The sequence below is a fragment of the Perna viridis genome, chromosome 6 (genome assembly GCF_037379345.1).
Source record: "Perna viridis isolate PV_CMFRI_1.1 ecotype Kerala chromosome 6, ASM3737934v1, whole genome shotgun sequence".
Taxonomy (NCBI): Eukaryota; Metazoa; Mollusca; class Bivalvia; order Mytilida; family Mytilidae; genus Perna; species Perna viridis.
In genome coordinates, this window is record NC_142450.1 from 27061074 (window position 1) to 27088725 (window position 27652).

The 27652-nt window shown below is 33.7% G+C and overlaps 1 protein-coding gene across 5 annotated transcripts; it reads left to right on the top strand.

Moving 5' to 3' along the window:
• Positions 1 to 9939: 9939 nt before the first annotated feature.
• Positions 9940 to 27246, top strand: LOC148614308 (uncharacterized). 5 transcript variants are annotated; one of them, XR_015923631.1, is made up of 13 exons: positions 9940 to 10070; positions 10531 to 10995; positions 11668 to 11773; positions 12230 to 12420; positions 13901 to 14019; positions 17310 to 17444; positions 18367 to 20008; positions 21580 to 21812; positions 22788 to 23532; positions 23904 to 24032; positions 24573 to 25719; positions 25971 to 26057; positions 26673 to 26731. XR_015923631.1 is itself a non-coding variant. In XM_088588383.1 (13 exons), exons 2-12 carry the CDS (start codon positions 10545 to 10547, stop codon positions 26726 to 26728), a joined length of 3894 nt encoding a protein of 1297 aa, XP_088444509.1. In that variant the 5' UTR covers positions 9940 to 10070; positions 10531 to 10544; the 3' UTR covers positions 26729 to 26731; positions 27011 to 27246. The 5 variants fall into 5 exon arrangements, 2 of the variants coding, with proteins under 2 accessions (XP_088444509.1, XP_088444511.1); XR_015923632.1 differs by having other exon boundaries at positions 21595 to 21812; XM_088588383.1 differs by lacking the exon at positions 24573 to 25719 and adding an exon at positions 27011 to 27246.
• Positions 27247 to 27652: the final 406 nt, after the last annotated feature.

Genomic DNA, 27652 nt, shown 5'->3' on the forward strand with positions numbered 1-27652 from the left:
TACGTCAGACAAGCAGTTTGCTTCTAATCACTTATCAAATAGTGTACAAATTGGATGATCCAAATAAACACTTATTGATTGGTTGATTGAAATATTAACCGACTTTGGTTGTTTTCATTGGCAGATGTCGTACATTTCGAACTGCAGCGAACTATCGCTAAAATTCCAGTTACTGGTACTATATCTTTCAAGCAATGAAAAGTCTCCACCATGTGGTGGTTATCGTCTAAACGAACATTTTTAAAGAACACAAGTTTAATTGTCATTTACGGTTATTTATTACTTTTTCTTTACTTGTGATTTGTCAAGCCCCACGCAGCGACAGTCGTTCGTTTCCTCTCTTACTGCATTTAACTGCTGCAGACAGGACTTTCGAATTTCTTTGACATTATTCAAATCGGATAACATCTCGTAAAATCAATTACATTTTACCGAATTTGTGAGATACTTGCATTTTCTCAGAGCACTGGCTGCTCCTGGTCAATATCATAAGCGACCCTAGGATCGATAAAATATAATTGAGAGAACTTTGTAGAACGAAAATATTACCCGGGCTTCCAAGGCAATCTGCAGCGTCTGGATTAAACTTTGAACGTCAGACGCTGTTTCGGAGCTTAGTGATTTTTATTTTCTTCAAATAATGGTCATAAAAATGTTTAAATATTTTGAAAATTAACTTGTCCCTTGTAACTCTTGTTTCTTAATATCTAATATGATTGTAATTTTGATTGAATGATTGTTGGGGTTTAACGTCCGAGCAGCAATATTTTAGCTATATTCAGACAATGAACATGGAATGGATGATAAAATGAACATGAATGATGATGAAATGAATAAAAAAGATGGGACACAAGGATAATAGGGTCGACAAATTTAGATTGCCACTAGAAAAAGAGGGTGATGGGTAAGGTAGGGCAATTCAGCTTCCTGTGGCGGAGCGCAAAGGTACTACTTCTATCGAATACCACAGCAGGGTTCTCTAATGTGCAAGGAACGTGGCATCTTTCCCAACACGGTGCACCACTATTATGGTTTTCGGTCAAGTTTTCCGTATTATAGCCTGACAACCCCAGCATGTAAAACGCCAGGGGTACCCCATTCCACCGCCTGGAGAACACATCCCAGTTCCTCTGTGGGCAGAGCGCCTAGCCCCTGGCTAGGTTTCTGAGCACTATTTAGTCGCTTTTTACGACAAGCTTAGCGCTGCTGCAGGCCTATTTTTTAACACCCGGACCTGCACGGGGCGATTATTACTTTGAACAATGACACAAGTATTTCAAATATGCACCAGTAATTTTGCACAAAAATAAATAAATAAATAAAGAAATGAAGAAATTACGCACTGAATTATAATTGAAGTCCTATACTTTTGATATGAACAGCGTGCCATATGTAAGCCTTTATTCTTCTTACGTCACAATGACTGACGTACAACCATTTAGAATCAGATTCTAGAGCGATACCAATGACAAAAAGTTTGATCATGACTTCATAGGATAAAGAGATCTAAAACTGATTTCCCAAGACGTTGGAAGATGTTCAGTATTTTCCTGAATTCCTAAGATTTGCATTCTATTTATGCAAAAGTATGCATTAATGAATTGAAACTACACTAAAAAGAACACATTAAATTGTCTATATTTTATTACGAGTTTCCTTGCATGAACGTTCTGTTTATTTTAATGCAACTTTACTTAAATTCTCAAAGATCAATATTAATAACAACGTCAAGAAAAAAACCTTGGAAATTAATAAAATAATAAAATAAATAAAACATCTAAGCATTTTGCATTGAACGGAGTCTGTACCGTTTAAGGGGGTAGGTTTCATTAAAAAAATTAAACAGACGATGTGCTGATCTGGAATTAACAAAAATGCAACCTAAGTTATGGGACAAATCAATGGATGGAAAGAACGATTTGAATCCCTTTCTCAAAAAAAAAAGTATTGCAAAATTAATGTAACCATCGGAAGCATATACACACAAAAATGGAAAAAAAAGAAAAAGAATGAAAAGAAAGGAAAGAAATGGGTTAAAGACATTTATCTACCCATCGTCGAGTGTTTCATCATGTGAGTATCCATCCTCTGGAAAGATAAGTGGTGACCATCTGATCCTGAGTTAAAATAGGAAGTTCAAAATACAAAAATTCACTTTGTCCAACAGGGTCTTAAAATAAAAAGATTTATCCAACTTCTGCTTTTGTTTATAGATAAAAAAAATCATCGGACAGTCAATTTCTGCATGCAAAAAGGTTTAAAAGTTTTCCGTCCCTCGAATGTTTAACAGCCCCGCCCCACATAAACAAACAGTCTACTTTAAGCTAGGAGCTTACTAATTAGATGACGTTTCTCGAAGCACGTACTCAATGCTACAATAAATGTCGTTAACTCAATAAATCGATGTCGCATTGATAAATATAGAATGGAAAATAAACCAAGAGATCATGGGATCAACCAAAATGTCGAGAATCATATATTTATTCAAATACAAATGATATCTTATGTCAAAATCAGACAAGGGGCTTCAGTTATCGTTGGAAACATTGCAGTGAATGTGAACTTCATTCATAGTTTGTAACTTGTTTCATTCATAATCATTTATTGAAGGTGCGGTATGACATGACCATATATGGCAGTATCGTTTGGTGGAGTCTGGGAAAGGTGAAAATGAATTTTATTTTACACACAACACACTTCGTCAATTGCTTGATTTAATGCAGTATGTGGTTGTGTTTAAGGGAAACAGTGCATTTAAACGACTTCGACTCTTTCGATCCATATTTACTACAATAAAAAAAAACCCAAAAAAAAACAAAAACAAAAAACAAAACAAAAACACAAAAAAATAATAATAAAACAACAACAAAATAAACACATAACAAAAAAAAAGGGGGAAAAAAACCGAAAAAAAAAACAAAACAAAAACACGACACCCCCTAGTCTGTGGTGACGTATTTTGCCGAGTCTTTGTTTTTAATGCTACAAATGTAGGTCTACAAATCTTAATTTTTGGGTTATTTGCATTAGTTTAGTCTTGACGTGTAAGTTGTTGCTTTTAGGCAAATAATATCATAAACGTTGATTTCATCGTGTGCGTGTGTGAAGAATTTACAATATCACATTATAAAAATAATACCGATTTAAGGGCATGGTCTACAGTTTTTACATTCCCAATAATGAAATCGGTTTCCAACTAAATATGAAGCCCCAGAATTGTAATTTTAAGTAGAAATAATGACTATGTACTAGCTTTCTTTTCAAACTAGCAAACGAACGGACAGGAGTAAACTAATATGACCCCATGTCATATTTATCATTTAAAAGGCATATACACATCCAACTTAAATTTACTGCTGTTATGATTCACTACATGAAAAGAGTGGCATTTACCTGTTTTCTGTATTATTCCAAGATTCAGTGTCCTTACAATTTTACGAAATACAATTTTATTTTATTATTGTTCAGCAACCGCAAGAAGACTTACTTCTATATTCGGGTTTGAAGGCCGATTCTTTTGTTTTTATCACTTCTTTTCATTACTGCTATAACCTTGGTTGCCTTGATTACTCTATCTGACGAAGGCCGCGATGCCAAAAAATGTTTGCGCCATTATTTAGTGTTTTATTTGTATACATTTTGTAGTTTTCTCGTTTAAACGTGGCTATTTTTATCTACCATCCCTATTTATCAGTGAATCACAAAAATAGCAAATACTTTTTGGTACCCTAAAACAACCCTGTACACGACATTTTTTTGCTTAATGTACATCACATCTTAACCGTCTATCGGAACGACCGTTTTATTATTTGAAGGGGTGAACTGTCCTTATCAGCTACGAGAACACAATTAATTCCCCTTGGTTTTGGTTGTATATATTTCCAACTTTGGTAGTAGGTACCTTCCACATTTTTTTCATATTTTTACTGGAAACTTATTTGCTGAAGTTTTGCCTCTAATTGGTAGAAAATAGGTTAAAATTACATGGGATGATTTTTTTTCATTAATCAATTCTGACTGAAGTTGTGATCATTTGCTTCAGTGGAAGAAGGTTAAAATTTAGGACTTTTAACTCCGTTCATTTGTCATGTTTACCCCATCTCCGAATTATATGTATTAATTTCAGAAAATGATGGTAAAATTTTCTACAATTTATATATAAAATCCTGTTTGTACATGTCTTTAGGCCAGAGAAGTTTTATTCAGTTTGCGCCAGTGGAATTTTTTTTAATCTGCTCAAATATGTATATTGAAATGTACTTGAACATTAATTGCGGTCTCGTGCCATCAGAAATGTAACATCCTGTCTTTCTCTGCCAAATGAAACAAAATAAAACAAAGTGAATACTAAAACAACCGAGCTCTTTGAATCGGATCGTGTCTTGGAGTTCAGTTAGTCAATAGTTTGGTTTAGATAAGGAAGGTTCATGGTGTGCCAGGATGTTTCCTGTATGTTCGTCTACGTTTTTATCTCACTCACAATAAGTTAGGTAAAGTAATTGATAAGTGTGAACAGCATTTTAATGGGAAGTTTGGTGAAGTTAACAGACTTGTAAATGAATAAAATTCGCATGTGCATGCATCCACAAGATACACAGTAACTAATGCCACCGACCCTGTGGTTATTCATAACAGCAGAATATTTTAATGCCTCCAGAATTTTCCAGTTTTCCGTTCGTTTTTCAGTATGAAAAGAAAGTTAGTACATGGTTTGTATTTCTATCCTAAATTACAATATTTGAGCTACAGTTTTGGTTGTACCTTTTTCATAATTTCGAATGTTCATATATATACTAAGAGGGTGTCCATGCAAAAAAACAGGCAGTAGATGGCACATGACAAATTTTGTTTTGAACATTTTTTTCATTTATTTCATATCACAAATACATCCTTTCTCAAAGTTGAATGTTAGTTTTGATTAACTGCAACGATTAAAGAGAAATAAATTACATAGAAAGCATTGAAATTCATTTTGAGATATCTATGACGTATACATTACATTGGAACAAAAAAATCAGTGAGATAAAATTGACCCTGTGCTACTCATATCATTGGATCAGCCTGATTTTTTACGTGGACAGCTTCTTAGTGATTTACAAGACCAAATGAATTTGATTTTAGTTTTAAGTAAAAACAGATAGATGGATTTAAATGGGGTGCAATAAGTGTAATACAGAAATATCTAAATTCTTATTTAGCCAGAGATAGACTGGACATGGCAGGGGCGGATCCGGACACTTTTAAAAGGAGGGGTGCCAGCCGGGTTTTTCTCAGAAAAAGGGGGATGCTTGACTATTATTTACCATTCTTTGTATCGTCAATTTTACCCCTGGATCCGCAACTGCATGGAAAAGGTCATAACTTACGCCACAATGCTGCTCTAAGCCATCGGAAGTTCTAAATTACGACTGAAAATATTAGTTTAAAACAGAGTTCTACATCTACAAAAGTTTAATTCATTAAAGTTTTTTTTCCATCAAAATAATTCCTTACTCCATATCCTGTTAATATTCAACCGAATGTATTTAAATAGGTACAAAATTTGATCGTTATTCATTTTTATATCAAAGCAAGACGTCTTTTAAGTGCAAACTATGTTCAGTGTATTCTTTTATTTAATTTTTCTTTTTTATCTTGTTTTTGTCGTGTCTCAAATTGTTTCCTTTTTTTTTCAATTCGTTTCGCTGCTTATAGATGCTTACACACTGAACGCGACTCAACAGATTAATACGTGTACGATGTTGCCTTAGGTTTATTTCATTTATATATTTAATCTATTGATGTCAGCTTAAGTTAGGCACTTAAAATTATGTCTATCTGAATTTTCGCAGAAGTCGATATATTTTTTTAACGATTGTACATTTAATCTCTACATTTCAATTAAGATAAATCGCCTTATCTGAAGCAAAATGGTGTGTTAACTATGTTATATTAACATAAAAAATATTAAATTCCTTATCTAACGCGTCATCAGTTTCTTTATTGCGACTTAATTTATGTCAGAGTCTTCCTCATTAGAACGATGAATTAAACAATATAAGTCAAATTACATATGTACTTTTTGTAAATTTCAATTGAATATGTCGGTTTATTTAATGTAAGATAATACAGTTAAAACTTTCTTATCAACATGGGATAAGTCAACATATACGAAAAATAATCGTGATTTATACACTTCCATATATACGGAAGCGTATAGGTATCATTTTTTGTTGTTATAAAAGTCGACATTTCGTATCAAAATTATGGCATAATTCCGATTATACCTCGATATAAAAATAAATTGTCAATAAAACAATCGTTTAATATAAAATGTTGATTTTTAAATATCGACAAAAATTATCGACAATAAGATATTGACTTCCATATATCAATGTAATTTTAACATACGACAAGAAAACTTGAAAATGACGAATTATATCACAGGATGTTGATATATTTAAATCGTTTAATTGAAATATATAACAACAAAAAATGATACCTATACGCTTCCGTACATATATATTATCAGTACACCAATATCTATATGATTAGAGTCATTCTGTCCATAACGGTTACAAAAAAGTACGCAAAAATATCTAGGGAACCAAGATTATTGCGGAAGTCCCCCGATTTTAGAGCATATCGCATATGTACTATTTCGGATGTTTAAAGTATGCCAAAATCAGTGACAGTGAATATTTGACGATTTTGAAGACTTCGGTCTTTGATTTAAATACAGCATATACGCTATCAGCCCTAGCCGCGATAAATATCGTCTCTCGAACTAAAGCCCTCTGATAGACATCAAGATTTCGGACTAATAACAAAGGCACTATTAAAAAACGCCATGTATTATTAAATAGAAAACAGTTTATATTTTCATGCATTTTTTGGTTTGTATGTAACATTTGAATGCTCATTCGGTGCGATCACGTGTTTTATCGTTCCAATTTACGTTTATCGCGTTGCTATGTCGTTCCCATGAGTTGAGAAATCGTTCCCCACGAGTTACTTAGTCGTTCCCACAAGTTACTATGTCGTCCCCACGAGTTGTGAAGTCATTCACACGAGCTATAAAATTGTAAGTGGAAACAATGTCTATGTACAGATAAGTAATTGGGATTGCACAATTACATATAGTGTACAAATTTCCTAGTAATATGCACAACTACATATGGCGTCCTTGCTACATACCATGTTTCATTGAATTACCTTGTTTAGATTCAGAGTAATTGTGCTAACAAACTTTGCGACGGTCATACAGACAGGCCAAAACAATATGTCTCCTCTTAGTATGGGGACTCATAATTTGATGTCTCCTATTGGTGCAATTTTTTTTTATAAATAAAGTTATATAATTTAATTTCAGATGTAACACGTTTTCATTTGTCCATCATCTCATGAACCAAAAATGACGTCATCAACCCTTTTTGACGATTTACTCGTCAAACTTTGATACTAAAATCAAATTATAAGGACAAACTATGTTTATGTCTTTTTGAAATAACCTCAATGCCCGTGGTGCACACGTAAAAATAACCTGCTAGAAATTTAAATTTTAAAATGTTTTCATAATAAAATTCTTTACATCAGATATATATTGTCTTCTTGTAGACATGAAAACATAAAATAAGCGGTCAACCATAATAAAAACATCAATAACATTTAAAAGTGAAGCATGTCGTGGTAGTTTTCATTGTTAAGTAATGCAAAAAAAAAAAAAAAAAAAAACAGGCATTGACAAATTTTGTTTTTGTTTTTTCTTAATATTCATCGATTTCATATCGTAAATGCGTCATTTCTCAAAGTCGAATGTTGATTTGATTAACAGCAACGGCTAAAAAAATAAGTTACACAGAAAACATTGAAATTCATTGAAAAGGGAGATCAACTCTTTCATTTTTAGCAAAATTTGGTTGCTTTCCTAAGGAATTTAAAATCTTTTTCTGAGCCATTGTCGATTCAAAAAAATCTTTGTACTATTTGACATATAAACATTTAAGGAATGACTGTTATATTTTTCGGTCAAAATATAATAATGTCGATTGGACATTGATAAGACTTGGAAGATTTATTGTTCTTCAATTCTAATGATATCTAACTACTCGGATTTTTTTTGGCGCCACTTGGTGGATAGAACTACTCGGATTCGCGTATGACTACAATTCCGGCAATTTTTTTCAAGAAGAAATCTCTTTCTGCATCCGCGCCCTAGGTTATTTTTCCGACGCAGTCGTTATAGTTTCGCTTTTACCCTTTGACCTTAAGGACGCTCATCTTTCGAAAGGCAAGTTACCTGATCGTAATTCTGTTTTCCGATTGACCAAATATTGATAACTTAGTGGAGTTGGCAAAAACTGTATAGAAAATTTAGATAACTTGTCATGTGTTATTTTCTTGAAATGTATGAACTCGGAAGTAAAAGGAACAAAATTTTACTGCGTCGACTATCTTTTTTAAGCCGCTAATACTGTCAGCGACTTCTTGCACTAGTAATTTCTGTATTTAATTTCCGCATATGATTTGCATTAATGTGTAGTAATACGCCACATAATCCAGCAGATCTTCGCCGTGTTCACCACCAAATCGTAAAAATGTACCTCTTAAATGTCAAACACGTGTGTTTCTTGCTTGTATGAGAACGGCGTGGAGAACGGGAAGGTTTCATGAAATGATCAGTAACGGTGCACTATAAGTTACATTAAGGCGCACTGTTTCGCACACCAAGTTACCCCGGTCAAATTTTGTAAAACTTAAAATTGAAAGTTGAAATTTGGTGGATATATTGTTTAAATGTGGTTAAACATTGATACATAGACAGATGTAATATATGTAATGGTAAACAGGTGTAATTTAAATGAAGAATGGTATCCGGAACGTTTCAGTCCCCTACCGTATTAGCTTCTCTCCTCAGCATCAGATGGCTGATTTTCAAAATACCTTATTTCGCACGAACTTTCGGAACTAAAATTGTAAAAGAATGAATCGAAAAGGGTCTTATTATTTTTACCCTTTTTCCACCTACTCTATGCATGCTTTCATCCTGTGGAAGTGTCTAAGTGCCTGATATTTTATAAAACATAGTAATTGGCTGTTAGTTTTGGAAAGGCACCCCTGAGTTGTACTAAAACTAAGTAATATTTTTTTCAATATGTTACCATGGCTACTGGATTTTATAACAATAATCACTAAATTACTTATAAATGACTTGAACCTCCACACACCAAGGATTTGAAAAATATGCACTTTTTTATGACAAAACACTAGAAATTTCTGTGCGGACTGCCTCAAAACAGCTTTATTTCAACAAAATGAGACCAAATTTTCAGAAATGACCTAACTGTATTGTACTACCTAAGCTTGGGACATTATCCGGTTTCCGATTCAGGCACTAAGGCTAGTTACAAGACTATCATGATAGGTCATATACATTAGCACGCCCCGATATTTATGAATATTCATTGCCAGCTGCTGAATCTGGTTCATAAACTGGTTCCCGGTCAATATCATAAGCAACCCAAAGATCGCTACAACTTACCTTGTGTAAAACATATCATACACATGTCTGTCCGTGTTTTTTGCTTATATTTGAACGGGAAGTTTACATTAAAGGATAAAATGATCAGTTAACATTGAATTTATGTAATATTACCCAGTTTCCGACTTGAACACAGACGTTCGTTACTACTGATTATATGAAGATCATATGTATTATCAGTACACCGATATCTATATATATAGCCATTCGGGTCATAACGGTTACGAAAGAGTACGCAATAATATTAAGGGAACCAAAATTTCAGCGGAAGTCCCCCGATTTTACAGCATATCGTATTTGAATCATTTCGGATGTTTAAAGTATGCCAAAATCGGTGACAGTGAATATTTGACGATTAGCGACTTTGACGATTTCAGTCTTTGATTAAAGATATTACTTCTTTTAGTTTTGCCGAAATGACCGAGTAGTTCCGATTGACGAGAACGTCTGAGGAGTTCCGATCGATTCAACCTATTTATATCCATTGACAATTCTAAAAAACTTCCTGGTTGACTGATTAGTTAGTTTAACAAGTGCAGGCAAACATTTGGTATGTGTTTAAACGCTCATAGTTACGTGTATGTTGATTGCATTGCTTGATAATATTAATTTAAAAAAAAAAAAAACATAAAAGGTAAACTCATAACAACTCATTGGTTTTATTCGATTCTTAGCAAGAGGGCCCTAACAGCTTTTAATTCTGAATTCTCATTTTGAACATTTTAAATTAACAAAGTTATTGTTTTCATTTCGTTTAGATAATAAATAAATAAGTCGTATACATTTAAACCTGATTTCAAAGCATAGCGCTATACAGTTTTACAAGATGTGGAAGAATAATATCCTGATTGTAGTTATGTCCCTTTCATTACTCGATAATACTACAATCTAATAATGGCGTGCTTCAAAGCAATCACCCAGGGTAAAACAATACGACATAAATGGCCAACCCGTGGTAAAACAATGATAAAATGGAGTTTTCGTGATTTATTTTTTAAGTACATTTGTAGGTCAAATCATAGAAATGGTTCTCAGTCTAGATGATATCATCGTGGATATTTCGAGTGGGCATCAAACCGATATACACATATGGGACAAACTCAAGCACTATATCTCTGAGTATTGGGACGGTGAAGCACATACCTTTGAACAAGTGGTTCAATTAACTGGACAAAAATTTGGCTCGGAAATGAGCGCAATTATGAATACGGCTCAATATTTTGAAGTTTTGGAAAACAATTTCAGCGATAAGAATGATATATTAGCTATCATCATAAATGTTACTGGTTATTTGAAATATTACACTGAAAATGGCTCAGTTAACGTGGAGAGAAAGCTGAAAGAATTTAGGGATGCTTTCAGCCGTGTAAGACAGAAATGCATAGAAAACGGAGTCTTTCATGACAAATATTTTGTTGGCAGAGATAAAGAAGTACAATTGATGACAGAAGAGATATGTAATGGAAATAAACAAGGTATGTTTGTGGTAAAAGTATTATTGGTAGTAATAATAATAAGTAGAATGAATATCAAACTTTGATGAAACAAACAAAATGCTATGTAGTCACACTTATGTACATCAAATAGTGTAGGTTTACGTAATCCGAAGCTCATTAACATAATATTTTGTTAGGGTATCAAAAATAACTAGAATGGATATAGTGAATATTTCAATGAGACAGCAACCCCACCGGATGAAAAATGTCAGCTCAAGGCCACCAATGGGTCTTCAATGAATGACGAGGAAATCCCCTCACAGGGCAGGCTGCAAATGGCTGCAAATGGCCCCAAAACAACATTGTAAACATGCTCGGCGAAAGAGTTGCACCAATATACTTAGTACTCCAGTAAACGTAAACGGAAAATGAAATTAAAACAATACATACAAAGACCGGAAATTCCTGACTTGGGACAAAGTATTCAATTGAAACTGATATACATTTTGAGCACTTAATGATCCACTAACCCCAGAAAGGGATGCCCCATGCATATGGTCTTCATAGTGCTCAGTATAATATTATATACCATTTTCGCTGATATGTATTGTTTTTTTTTTTTGTTTTATTTATCATGTTTTAACGTGAATTATTTAAATCCCACGTTTTCTTGCTTTCATATATTTTTTGTTTATTGCGGTTTTTTGTTAGGAATTTTGGTTTGTGGCATGGGAGGAATGGGGAAAACTTCTTTATCGAGAACAGTGTGTTATAGGCTTCGTCAGAAAAACTGGGAGACCATTAGAATTGACCTAGGGTTAGTATGAGATTTCGTAAAAAGTGAGAACTCAATTTTACAGAATGTTTCTTATAACACCTTTTTGCCTTCGAACTAATAGCTGGAGGATCTTATAAAAAATTGTATATACTAGGAAATACTCAAAACAAATACCAAAAAGCAAAATCTAGCACCGAATAAGCACAAATAGGCAATTAAGCTTCATTGTTTTCACGCTTTTGAATTTTATAATAATGGAATTTCGGTCAATTAATATTTCTCTCTCTATATATATACATGTATATGTATAAATCGGGTCAGACAAATGGAGAACTTTTACTTCTACCTTATTTGTAAAACCTCGAACTTCACACAGTAGTGTAATGTGACTTTCTCAGCATATCAACACTCTAATAATAAATACTTTGTATTTTTAAGTATTATTTTGTGTCAGCTGCTGGATAGGTTTCACAACTGTATTTCTTTTTCATTCAGGGATCAATGTACCTTTAGGCACTTTTTAAGGGAAACGGTTTACAGTATAAAAGAAATACAGGGTCTGTTCTTTGGTCCAGAGAAAACGAAAGCAAGTGTGGGCGATGTAAAACATGACAACAACTCGGAGGAAGAAAATCGTTTACAACTCTTATTTTTTGATCATGTCAAAAATCGAATGAAAAGAAAATGTAAGTCGTGTAACTCTTTAAATTAATTATGACTTGCTTCACCCATATACAATGATGGAATGAATTTGAACAACCAAGATAGATCATCCCAATATACATTGTACTGTTCAATGTTTTCACCATATTAAGTTGAAAGAGTAATCAGGGGAACCAAGATTCTAAGCGGAAATGAAAAGAATGTAATCCAGAGACAAAGGTCAGACATGGATATCAGACAAACACAACAAAGAACATGGAGTAATCAAATAATACATATAAAAAAATGAGTCCTCTGCTTTTCTAGAAATACCCGCCGAGTGGCTTGAACAAATCAGTTTTTATGGTGCAGATAAATACACCGTAACGATCCACGAGTTCATGATGAAGACCATAAAACTTCTGTAGTGAAGAATTCAATCTTGTAGCAACATAACCCTGTTCCAGAACCCTGATTGTAAGAAGTCATGCGCGATATAAAAAGTCTGCGTAGTTACGGCAAGCTCTGGCATAACGTATGAGTTGTGATATGAAAACCCCATACACAGGTGCAGAAGGGACTCACTCACAGCCTTTACCCACTTTGACAGAGAATCAATGTCTTCTTGTTCTTATTTTATCAATTTACTTGCGTAGTCCTCTACGGCATCCATAAGAACTATAATTCCAATTTATGGAGCATTGTTTACTGTCCTTGAGACCTTTAGAAAGGAGTTTTATATGAACGGATTTTAAGATTTCGGTTTTAATATAACTAAGAGAAAACGGATTTCATCGTTTTAAGATTTTCTCCGTATCTATATTTATTTATTTGTAATTGGTCGCCCATTTGTTCTTTAATCCCCTGTTAATCTTTATGTTTGTCACTGAACTGAGAAACCGCCCATAGCAAATTTGTCAATATAGCAATTATCGCTAAATGATGTAATACCTCAAAATTCGGAATATTTTAAGTGTTTTATGATCCTCTGTAAAAGTATAGAACAGGCTTTGTCTAGTTTAATCGAGGAGCCTGTCCCTGACTTCCGAACTGTACACATGTATTTTCACCAGTTGTAAATAAAGTTGTATAAAGTGTACTGGGACTTTGCAATTATTGCATCTAATGCCGTAAACCGTCAATTATAGACCATATGCATAAAGACTGTGTAACCCGCCAATTTAAAGGGTTATACTATTGTTGCAATCTTCTTGAGTTATACTCTCGGAGTTTAGAAGAAAGATGACCAGAAACACTTTATAAACAAAACAAAAAACAAAAAACAAAAAAGACGAGAAAAAAAAACAAAAATAAAAAACAAAACAAAACAAAACAAAAAACAAAGCAAAAACAAAGCAAAATAAACTAAACAGAGTCAATAAGAAATCTGAACAAAAATGACAAAAAAAAACAAACAAGAAAACAAAAGGATACATCACCAGACACATAAAAGGATGTTGATATCACTAAAGTTTAATCATGTTTGAAAAAAATATGCTTCATATATCTTTAAATACGTTGCAGATATATTTCTTTTTGACAATATTGACAACATTGATGACAAAGTCGGACATGCCGAGGAAAAGCGGAAAGTTCTGAATTTTTTCCAAACATTTCTAGAACGTCTAGGGAATGATAGCCAGGTAATGTTGTGCATTTGAATGCGCATTTAGTACAAATAGAACATGAATGAGAAAAATCGACTAATTGATTCTGGGAATACCATAAGAACAAGCTGCGGACCTAAAAAATAAAAGTACATACTGGAATAGAACACCGCTAAAGCTCCAGGATGAAACAAAGTATAATTTCAACAAGAGTTCTAATATCCCAATCAATGGCAAGTTTAGACTGCCGTATTTAAATGAGTTAAACAGATATATATATATAATGGTCTGAAAAATTGCCAACGACGTTAGCGCTGTCAAATTTGCAATGCAAATTTTTGATCGTTCCCTCCGCGGGACTCGAACTCGTACCGCTGTGACATCCATGGCAACACCGCCTGCACAAAGTCCAGCGCCCTAGACCACTCGGCTAGGCCAGCTTGGCTATAGAAAAATATTTGTACTTTGAGTCGTCACATTCTGAGACGTTTACATATATATATAACTTGACTCCAGGCGAGAGTCGCTCCTGTGGTGACAAAAGGTGTAAATGTTGCAATCAAATGCACCACTCTTCATCATTCACCAGCAAAGTCACGGGGAAACGCTACAAAATATTTTGCAACGTGCACTGCAAGAGTGCTAATGTAATATATTTGCTCCACTGTCCCATTTGTGGCCTTCAATATGTTGGTGAATCTAAACAGCCTTTTCACAAGCGCTTGAACGGACACAGGAGCGACCTAACAAAAAAGCCTTTACTCCCAGTGAGTCAACACTTTAGATTACCTAACCATTGCATCGATGATTTCAACAAAATGAAAATCTTCATCGTGGAACAAAACACGATCTGGAGCGATCTACAGAGAGTGAAGCGGGAGGGATTTTGGATAAAAGAACTCCGTGTTTTACACCCACACGGAATTAACAAAAAACATTAAGTTCTTCCTATTTTGTATAGTTTCTTATAACAGTATTTGTAAATATTTTTTATTTTTATAGTTCAGTATTCAAGATCAACACACAACGTGTGTCTATAGCACAATGTTCAAGATCTTTGTTACTGTCGGTAAAAAAAAATTTATACGTCACAGGTATTCACCTGATTAGGTAGTGAGTTGTGTTCAGAGACCATTTACTTTCATACACACTCAGTTTATTTAAGGCACTGAAGAAGGTCATTTGTTGACTGAAAATTTTGCCCATTATATACTTTATTATAGTGTGTTAACATCTTTATCGGTATCGTTGTACAATCCTTTAGACTTATATAGAAGGGTCTGAAAAATTCCCAACGATGTTAGAACTGTCAAATTTGCGAAGCAAATTTTTGGTCGTTCCCTCCGCGGGACTCGAACTCGTACCGCTGTGACATCTATGGCAATACCGCCTGCACAAAGTCCAGCGCCCTAGACCACTAAAAGCTATACTTTTATATAGCCTAGCTGGCCGAGTGGTCTAGGGTGCTGGACTTAGTTCAGGCGGTGTTGCCATAGATGTCACAGCAGTACGAGTTCGAGTCCCGCGGAGGGAACGACCAAAAATTTGACAGTTCTAACACCGTTGGACCCTTCTATAAGTTTACGTTATCTTCCCTGTATCAATTTGATCCGATGGAGCAGTGTAGCGAATAGAGTCGTCACATTCTGAGACGTTGTATATATATATATATATATATATATATATATATATATATATACACAGTAAAAAATCCCATTGCTTCCTATGCAAACCCATGTTTTAAGTTATACCCTGACCATTTCCATGACTTGTTTCATGCAATATGAAAATGTGCTAAATTTTGACCCTAGCCCTCACCACTGTTTAAAGTGCTAAGGACAAAAAGCAAAATAAAGAACTGGCGTATTCTGAAGTGCAAAAGTGAAATATCTTTCAAATTTAATAAAATTGAAAAAAAATATTATTCAATCCCATGGCAACAGATCTTCAATTGACGATAGATTGTTCTCCCCTTGTGACATCATGAATATTTACTATATATATATATATATATATATATATATATATGGCAAGCCAAAGTGGACAAAAATCAATATTTTGTAATATTAGAAAATGAATTTCTAATATTACAAATTCTTGATTTAGTAATATTATAAAATATCTCACATTTTGTAATATTACAAATTGAATTTGTAATAGTAGAAAATGAATTTGTTATATTAGAAAATGAATTTGTAATATTATAAAATCAGTCACATTTTTTAATATTACAAAATAATTTTCTAATATTAAAAAATCGTAACTGAATACGACAAATCCATTTTCTAATATTAGAAAATCAATTTCTTATATTAAAATATCGTTTTTTAATGTTAGAAATTCAATTGAATTTTTAATATTAAAAAATGATTTTTCAATATCAAAAAAGTGTTTTGTGATATAAGAAATCCTATTTGTAATATTAGAAAATGAATTTGTAATATTAAAAAATCATTTTCAAAATTAGAAAATGCTCATTTTTGTCCACTTTGGCTTGCCATACTATATACCTATAAATCATGATTAAATATGAAAACTGTTTAATGCTATTTTTAGAATTTAGAATTATTGGACATGTTTATATACTGCCACGTTTAAATTAATTAAATAAATATAAATTTTATTTCTGTATTTACACATTTAGATGTCTGATATGATGAACACACTTTTTCGTTTGTTTGTTTGTTTGTTGGGGTTTAACGTCCGAGCAGCAATATTTCAGCTATATTCAGACGATGAACATGAAATTGATGATAAAATGAACATGAAATGATGATGAAATGAAAAAGGGATGGGACACAAGGATAATGGGGTCGACAAATTTTGATTTCCACTGGAAATAGGGAGAGATGGGTAGGGTCGGGCAATTTAGCCTCCTGTGGCGGAGCCCTATGGTTCCTACTCAGGGACAATACCACAGTATGGTTCTTTAACGTGCGAGGAACGTGGCATCTTTCCCAACACGGTGCACCACTATGGTTTGCGGTCAGGTTTTCCGTATTATAGCCTGACAACCCCAGCATGTAACACGCCAGGGGTACCCCATTCCACCACCTGGGGCACACATCCCAGTTGCTCTGTGAGCAGAGCGCCCTAGCCCCCGCCTAGGTTTCTGAGCACTATTTAGTCGCCTTTTACTACAAGCTTAGCGCTGTTGCAGGCCTATTCTTTTAACACCCGGACCTGCACGGGGCCACACTTTTTTGTAATACCCAAAATAACGGGAATGAATCGAATATCAAACTACCACGTACCACACAGTCTATTAAAAAAATGTATAGATAAAATTTCGTCTAGACTTTTGCAAATGTTTTATACTTTAACAGGTGCGATTGATTGTGACAAGTCGGGATAATTTTCTATCAAGTGAAGCACCATTAGAATTACTTATGTTTAAAGTTGAAGTTAGAAGACTATCAAAAGAAGACGCCACAGACCTTGTGCGCAGGTGTACCACATACGTAAGTTGTCATCGTATTTTATTGTTGAAGGTTAAAATATTCTTAGATGAGTGAATATCAGGGATCGGATAACTTTCACGAGATTGAGAAATTTTAATCTTTTTGACGTGTAGACGTTGCAGAACGATTGAAATTTAGCCAGATCTATGATCTTCAACCAGTAAAAGAACCTGTATATTCCGTGAAAACACACACACACACATATATACATAAGGGTCTGAAAAATTTCCAACGATGTTAGAACTGTCAAATTTGCAGATCAAATTTTTGGTCGTTTCCTCTGCGGGACCTAAATTCGTACCGCTGTGACATCTGTGGCAACACCGCCTGCACAAAGTCCAGCGCCCTAGACCACTCATACCGCTATGCTATATAAAATATAGCTTTCGTTGGCCGGGTCATTACTCCTCGTAGGATTAATTTAGGACTGTAACTTAATACGCGATGCATGGTAGTAAGTGACAGTTCATCTAGGTGTTATTATCTAGGATAGAGGATCAAATTAACGATACATGTCACAACAAATATATATATCTCGCATCTCCTTGAGAGCGCCGCCATTTCTGGAAACATGGTATATACATGTAATGACGTCAAGTTTTCTCTTGCCATTGTTTCGAATATTTTATAACGTTGCTACTTTTAGGACGTGTCATTTATTTAAAAAAATAGTTCAGACGAGCGCGCGTGACCTCGTCTTTCACGGAATGTCTCAACTCACAAAGAAGTATTTCCAGAAGAACATGCGTTGTGTCCTTTTCTTTGTATTTATCCTTCTAATTAGGATGTTTTGATACTACTGTTTTAGTTAACTTTTTAAACTTGCATATTCGTATTGTGGTAGTGTCAATTTTTTACAGATGAAAGTATTTTTTTGGGTCTATGCGTTTGGGCGTTTGTAAACGCCAGTTTTATTGTATAGTTTCAGACAATTTTGTCAGACAAGGACATGGAGGCCGTGGTAGATTTATGCGGAGCATGCCCTTTTGCAATGCGTGTTACATGTGACTTCATAAATAACAGTTTTTCTCATAATCAGGGGATCTTTATGCTTAAAGCAAGATCTGACATCATAAACCTTCCGCTTATGAATATGGACGCATACTTAAATCAACCATATCAGAAATTAAAGGAACAAGAGCAGATAATTCTCATGAAGCTGTCGTTATTCGGGACATCTAAATTTGATTTGAAATCAGCACGCTTTATCGTATACGGGGATCTTAAACCAAAAAACGATTCAAAATATGAGAATATAAAAATATTTGAAAGGTATATGGAACTAAAATTTAAATTATTGGTCTTTAGACGACAATATCTATTAGAAATTGACAATGAATATGATGCACATGACAAGGAAATAACTTCAGGATACGAGGAGTCGATGCTCAGTGTTGATGATGAAATTTATTCCTTTCATCCATTGGTTGAAAAGTTCTTGAAAGAAAACGCGATGGAAGATAAAATGAAAAAAACTATGAATGAAGCGATAAACAATTACATGATCTATTTCAGTAACGTGGTCTCGTCGATCGGGGAACATTTTGATGCAGATCCACTCAAAGCAAGAGTGGAAGCAACAAAGTTACATTCTAAAATCAGAAAGTACATGTCTTTGATGGAAAGTCATGGCGATTTAACAAGTGAACAATCATCCTTGATATTATTCGATGACATTAAAGGAAGAAATAATATTTATCACATGATTTGTGACGAGGAACAACACTTATGGTTCATGAAAAAGATACGTGATAAATGTGAACCAGGAACTCTAGGGAAATGCGCATGGGATATTGAATATGTGACAGCTGTGATAGAAAATGAAAAGTGGTTCTACGGTTTGGATAAGTTATGTACAGAAATAAACGAGTTTTTGGATAGTTTTGAGAAAAAATGTTTTGATAAAACAGAAAAAAATCAAGTTATGATATTTCAAGGTAGAATGCAATACAACGAAGGACTAATGAAAATGGACAGTCAGCCTGAAGAATCATTGAAGGCATTTCAACGGGCGAGAAACATTTTTGAAACAGAAAGCATTACTTATTTGCCTGAGATAAAGATTTATTTAGCTGATATATTGAACTGCTTAGGATGTTTAAAATACAGGAATGAAGAACCAGATATCGCTATTCAATATCATAGACAATCAATATCTACACTTGAAGTGATTTGTGCACTACACCAACATACCATTACGTCACTGGCGAACATTGGTGCATGTCATTTTAAGCTTGGTGCAAAATACCTGCGAGACAATGACACGGACAAGAAAGGAACCGAAGAATTACGAGAGTGTGTTAAATGTTACACACATTGTATGGACATGGCGATTGCTCTTAGGAATGATACCACTGATAAATTTGTAAAATTGTTAAAAAATCGAGGAAATGCAAATGCAATGTTAAAAGAATATGAAGATGCAGAATTGGATTATTCAAAGGGCCTTAGTATAATACGAAAACTACATCCTTCGCCTAGTAGACATGAGATTCTGATGTTACATGCACATGGTGACATACTACACAAAATGATATTGGAAAGGGAAAGAAAGAAACCATCAGGTACAGAAGATTATGATATAACGAATATAATGTAAAATGACTCTTTTATGTGTGTTTTTGTGTTTTGGCGTCATGTTAACTATTCAAGTCTTAAGATTTTGGGTAAAAAATTATTGGGAACACAAAGTATAGCTAATACGAGATATCCAGATATTCAAAGTAACCAAACGTATTGATATGTTGAATCATTGTTAGATCAAGGGGTCTTTCGGTGGGTTGGAAATTTCTCCTTGTTAATTTTGTTCTTTATTTCGGCAAAATATAACTAATGATAGACTAGACCACTCGTTAAAGTCCCTGGATCTGCGTCTTTACCCAATGATTTGCGATGAAAATGAATTTATGTGTTCAAATGACATTATGTGTCAATTCAAGAACAGCATCCATCTGTAAATTAATTCTTATTAATATATATTATTTGAATTTATTATTAACCAACTACCCAAAATGCGTTAAAATATGTCATAAACTAACCAATTGATATGAATTCAAACCGGGCATCTATACGGGGCCAATACGAAAAAAGAGGGCCAATATGGATCAAACCTGGGCCAATACGGGATCAGAACTTCCGGTCGTTTGAAACCGCCATTTCGAATTAGATATTCTCACTTCATTATCCTGCTGGATTATTTATGCATATGTACCTTAACATGTATATAATTTACCAAACAAATAAGAAACTTAGAATGAGGCAAGAAAACTTTATTTTGATTTGGCATATCATTCAAATACAATCACAAGCTCCAAGGAGCTTCATACCAAATTTGAAAACGTTAATTATGTAACATAAACTATACAAACTAGAATCAAGGGATGTGTACATAGGAAACCAAAAAAAAAAAAAAAAAAGAATCCAACATAATTATGGTTTGCAAACCAATGATTTATTACACCTGGCAAGCCTATTGTAATGTCTAAAACAAAAGAGCATAATATATCTTCAATTGCACATTTGTATATCTATTTAAATGTGCTTCCAGAATAGTGTTATTTCAGGAACTTTGATCACCAGGACTAAAAGCAGCAGAAACACACAAAAATCTTCCATTTTATACAAAAGGATACTTAAGACTGATTAATGCAAACTAACCTACATGTTCTGGCTAAAACATGAAAACAACTGTTCTACAAATCATCTAGTTGAGTTGGTTAATAAAATTGTCAATAAATACGTAATTTCATATTGGTCCTGTTATAGGTTTCGGTCGATCATATTGGCGTCGACAGCCGAATTGGCACTCGGCGATGCGTCGGGGCCAATACGACCGCCTCGACCAATATGAGAGACCTCAAACCTATAACAGGGCCAATATGAAATTACATATTTATTAACATATACTATTGAGACATTTATTTGGACCAATAACAACTGTTCGGTCAGACAAACACTAATCTGCATTGATTGAAGGATTGACCATACTATTTTGTTGTCTGTTTAATTTGAATATGCTTGTTTTGTTCGTTGTCGCATGGATAGAAAACAATCATATTCATTGTTCTACCACGGTCTGGCCACTTATGTCTTTATTTTAACCCAACATCTACTAAATGTTTCTACTCATTTGTAGAATGTCTATTATTAGGCTTTTCTGGCACACACAGAACAGAGAAACACGTAGAAGGTTTAGTCGACATAATTCAGAAAGGATTAGAAATTTACGACGAAGTACAAAGCATCCTAAAACCTGCTAAATTTCCAAAAGACGACCCCATCTTTAAGAAGATCAGTAGAAATCATTTACAGTTTTTGAAAGATTGCAAAGAAGATGACCGACATGGCGACATTGAGATTTTCTACACAGTGAGTTAAGTTTAAACTTACAATCATTCAAACTAAGTAGCAAGCAGTTTGTCAATTGTCTTTACGAATTTAAAGCTTTAAAAATGTTACATTCATAATAAAAATGTATTAAGAGTTGTATTTCAGAAAAGAAATAAATTCAGTCAAAGATTCTACGGTTGACCTGGAGTAAACATGTTGATACTTAGTAGTTGATTTGTGAGTTACTTTTCCAAACTTGGATGCTTACTTTGAGCAGAGGATGCTTGCCCTACCGGTGCACCTGGTCCATGCTCCCAGTTTTTAGTGGAGTCCGAGTTGCTTTTGTTACTTCGTATATATGATTTTAGTTACTTTATGTTCTTTGTTGTGTATGTCTGTTTTCCATGTCTGGTCTTTGTCCCTGGATTACATTCTTTTGATTACCGCTATAACCTTGGTTCCCTTGATTACTCTTTGACGACTTTATAAGTTACAATCAGGGTGATAAGTTGCATCTCTTGTTACATTTACTATTTTCACACCCAATCACATCATTATCCTCGGTGATGGATCTGGCTTTCTATTTCGGCAGTTTTTGTTTTGAATACTTCTTGTATGCACTTAATTTTTGAATTAAGATCTTTTATGTACTTTTAGTTCTAATGCTGCTGATAAGAGGTTACTCCTTGAAACACTTGTACAGCAAATTTGCAATACACAAGTTTAGTATTTTAGTAAATTGTAACTTAGATGTTGTTTTTTTCTTTGGCCAGGTCACATCGTTCATTCGCCCAGTTGGGATGAATATTTTAAAGAAAAAAGTTTAAATGTTTAATCTTAATATTTGTTATTTTTAACTTGCGAGTTCATGATAGTGAAGTTTTTTGATATTTGACTTTCAATTGATAATTTTCTTTTAAAAATCATGGTGATCTTAGTCACTTTATATTCATTTCGAAATAAAACACGTCATAAAAATTCGAAACATCGAAATGATGGAATGCCTCTTTCCAGACTTATCACTTTGATGATACGAACAGTATTCCATCTCCGGCATTCTCATCTAGTTCTGGAGACTCAAATGATGGACAATTGAAGGAAATTTGTGATTCACCTAGAGGTTCCTCAGTTACATCTTTGTATCCAGAGGAAGAAATCTCAACTGATACTAACCTGAACAGTACACCAAGAGGTATAGAAGAGTTACAAAATCATTCCAATAATTTTGACAATAACCGGCCTATCGACCAAATGCGAGATCATAGTTGTTTCAATTTCCCTGTACCAGAACCGAGATTAGAGTCTTCTAGGAATAAGGACGACACTTCTACTGAAACAGTTACTAGTGATCGTACTTCTGAATCTCAGAAAAGAAGGCATTACAACTGGCGTAAGAGTAGTTCAGGAGTATCTAGTTTTGACAGCATTTCATCTAAATTTGTCAATAGAGGTTGTTGTGACTCACAAAAGAGCAGTTCAGGAGTTTCCAGTTTAGACACTATTACCTCTGAGCGTGTAAATGAACGACGTAGCTGGATTACGTCAAGGGGGACTTCAAGCATAGAAAGTTCCATAGATGACGATGTTTTCACTTCAGAATTACCAAACGATGGCGAAAATGAAGTGAAAATAAAGACCGAGGTAAACCAACAACGTCCGACGCTAGGTTCATTTGGTTCTGGGTCTTTAACATATAGTATTGACGACGATAACGATATGTACTTTGACGACAAGGACAGAAAACGACGGGCGGTGAATGGTGAGAGAAAAAATGTATAACAGATTTTCTGACCTAAGATTGAAACTATGATTGTAAACTGTACTTTTTTTCAAATAATTGATAACATGATTAACGAAAAGATCAACGAAACTTATAAGTATCAGACATATTTTTTCTCATACATAAACGACTTATAAACGTGTCCCGAATCACTCAAAGACATGGTTAAGACTAGCGTTGGCGCTTACCTTGTGAATGATTTGGTGCGAGTGTATGGTTAAGCATTTTGAGATAAGATTGCTCAGTGTAAGGAAGCCTTGTTTGTTCATCACTGATTATTTTAAAGATCTTTTGTAGAAGCAGAATTCAAAGTAAAGAAAAAAATATTATTTTTTTGCATTTAAAAAAAGTTTGCAACTTGAAATATTCGTCATCGAAGAAACAAAGGCAAGAGAGTTGGTTGTTGACGGAAAAACTAACACAACAGTTTGAGGATCGTTCAAAAGAAACCGGTACACAGACAGAACCACAACCATTAGGTAACCTGTACATCAATGTTAACATTTAACAATTGTTTATTATGTATATTCAAACCAGTTTCGAAGATGTATTGAAATGAATACTCGTACATAAATTCTCCAATTACCCTTATAATCCAATTAACATTTATTTTATAAATACATTATCAATTAAAATGTAATTTAATTCTTCAACATTGAAATTATCGTTTTAATATAATTAAACATAATTTGAAATTGATACCTTAAAAAAACTCATGACCAAACTGTAGAACGAACGCAATGACCTCATGCTATATTGTCAATTTTCCTTTCATCTACGAATTCTCGTGTTACAATTGATACGTTATGCCAGAGCTTGCCGAAACTATATGGACTTTTTCTAGCGTACTAAACTTCAAAGAATTAGGCATCTGGGACAGGGTTATGTTGCTACAAAACAAAGTCATAATTACCAAAGTTTTATGGTCGTCATCATGAAATTGTGGATCACAATTGTGTATCCATCTGCACCATATGAACCGAATTGTTCACTGTTTTATAGTTTTTCTTTCCTTTTAGTCTACCCTGGACGTAACATTTCATGCAGAATTCAGCGGGTATTTCTTGAAAAGCAGAGTACGCTTACCCTACCGATGCACCTGGTCCATGCTCCCAGTTTAAGTCCGGGTTGCTCATTTACTTTCGTTTATTTTTTTATTTGTATGCGTTATTTTTGTGCTTTCATGTTCTTTGTTTTGTGTTTCTATTTTCCCTGTCCAGTCTTTACCCTTATATTCTTTTTATGTCCGGTCGAATTTAGGTTCCTTTGATTACACTTCAAATATCTTACAAATTCTTCTTTTCCGAAATAAAAAAAAAAGAGACAAAGTTACCCATACAAGGAATGTTCAAGTTTAAGCGTACTGTACTACAACCAATCAGTAAAAAAGAAAATGGAAACAAAGCAAACAAACATTTCAGTTCAGTTTCTATTTCCATATGTTAGCTATATTTAGCATGATTAAAGTAACGAAGATTTGTAAGAAAGACATGATGAGGTGAAAAACTCATTCAAAGCTTTTTTGACATGACGGTATTTTTTATGACGTCATTGATAAATCTTATCCAATTTTACAGACGTCACAACGAAATTTTACTCCAAAACAGTCGCCACTTCGTGCAACACATAGGCTTTGTCTATTAAAAAATATGAAGATACTAGTCCTATTAGACTCGAAATTAATCATAGAAACTCCATTTTGTCATTGTTTTACCACGGACTGGCCACTTATGTCTTTATTTTAACCCTAGCTATCGCTCATAAATGGCCAGCTCGTGGTAAAACCATGATAAAATGGTGTTCCTCTGATTTTTTTCTTGAATAGATTACTCTACCAATGTTGAGCAAAATTGGGGAAAAATCTGTTAATATACATACATATAAAAGTTTAACAAAACCAGATTACAGCTATTTAAATATTGGCAAATAATCGAAGCTTAGCAGTAGGCTGATTTAAATACGTTAATATCCGAAAAAAAACACGGGCTAAACATGACCACATGTAATAAATTAGATTACCCATTAAAACGGAAGATAATATATGGGCAACAAGACGTTCCACAAAAAACTTAAACAATAGCAATATGAATTTCCGCAAAAACTGGGAGTGACATCAGATGCTGCAGAAGGGTGAACATGTCCTGTCCGCCTGCTCATATGTAGCAAGTGAGTGTAGTCCGATAATAACCTAGCAATAATAATGCAGCTCCATGTCGAACACGGAATGTTATGTTTTGTTCAAATAAGATAAATATTTAGTTTACAAAAAATATTAGCTTTGGTTTTGAACAAATGAGCAATATTTTGTCTTCAAATCTTTTTTGCCTAAAGGGTTTTCATTTTCGAATAAATTGCCTGTTATACAGTGTTACGCTACCCAATACGTTTCATGTATGAATTATTGTATATTTTTAAAGATAATCTACTTGACGAACTAGAGCAGCATATACCGACTGGAAAATCAAAAATAAAAATCATGATGAAAAATTTGAAATCCGGAGCAGGCAAGTACTTTATAAGTTTTGTATTAAAAATTGCAAGTACCTAAGTACAAATGAGTAAATTTTTAGACCCCGTTTTTACATGTTCGATTAAAGAGATGCAAATCTAATGTGACGTCTGCAACCACAGCCATGGTAAAATAAAGCATTAAGCACAGAAAAGTGAAGTAATATTAAAATCGAAATTATTCACGAAGAGTCAGTTCTATTATTGGGTGACCGTGGGCAGACAGTTTCTGCGAATAAATAACATGAGCTAGCTCCAATAAATAAAATATACTTTTAAAAGATAATTCTTATAATTTAGTTACTTAGTTGAAACAAATTCACGGAAATAAAGCCTCCTACATAACCATACCTTTAACTTGGAATATATCTACACAATTTTTATGCCCATCTATTTTAACAAATGAATAAATTTTTATGATACTTAAAAAATATCTTTGATTCTTATAGTTTTTAATTTGTACTTATAAAAGTGTTACTTGTATAATTTTATACAAATGTTAGAATTGACGAATTCAAAATTTATACTAATATCAAACCTCTAACATAACAAACCATTTCATATTAGAATGAACTAAAATAGTTACTCAATGTATTATCATGTCATTTTAGCAACACTAGGTTACGACAGGACAGGCAGGCCAATTATACACTATAAAAACAACTAATCAGTAAGTTTTTTTTTCAGTTTTTTTCATTAACAAGAAATGGTTTTAAACGTTAATTATTATACATTAATTCTTTATTACGCATTTACTTAATGAAACCAAGAAGTTAATGCTCACTGAGAAGCAAAAGTCTGACAAGAATTAACGCATTTACCGTAGAATTAACGCCCTTACCGTAAAATTAACGTACTTACCGTAAAGTAATCAAATAACACACACAACCACTCCAAGTCAATTTTCTGCACGTATAAATAGTCATTTTGTTTTCTAATTTCAAAAAAGAAGAAGACGCAAAGATTGTGTGAATGAATTACGTAGTTGGTGTTTCTATGAAATAGACTGGATCATGTAAGCAAATATAAAAAAAACAACTAGAAAAGATGGCTTTATAACACGGTCGTAAAAAGTTGAACACGACAGGCGGTTCTTGTGATGGAACACATTGTTCTATGGAATGTGAATTGTAAATTTAACAATTTTGAGGGAACGTTTTGTCTGTCAATAAATGAAAAAGTATGTGTGCATCTTTCAGACATCCAAACATTTCTTTCTTTTATATTAGCATTACTGCTGTAGTACACAAACATTAGAAAAATGATTATGTCAGGACATAGCTTCATCGGCTGCGTTATGCTTCTTGTTGTTTGGTATGTTGTCTGTTACTGGTGAAAATTTTCATTATATTACATGATGAGAATAAACGATATTCCAAATTTGGAAAAATAATCATTAATTCACACTTTTCCCCACATCCGGTAATGATTATTTGGGGTAAAATGGCAGATCACAAATTGAAGAGCAAGGGCAGAATTCACGCGGGAAATCGTGGTTGATTGATTTTAAGTAGAAAATATATTTCGAAAGCCAAACAATGCTGTTACTTTATACAATTATGAACTTAGCGTCGGTCATGATCTTATTGAA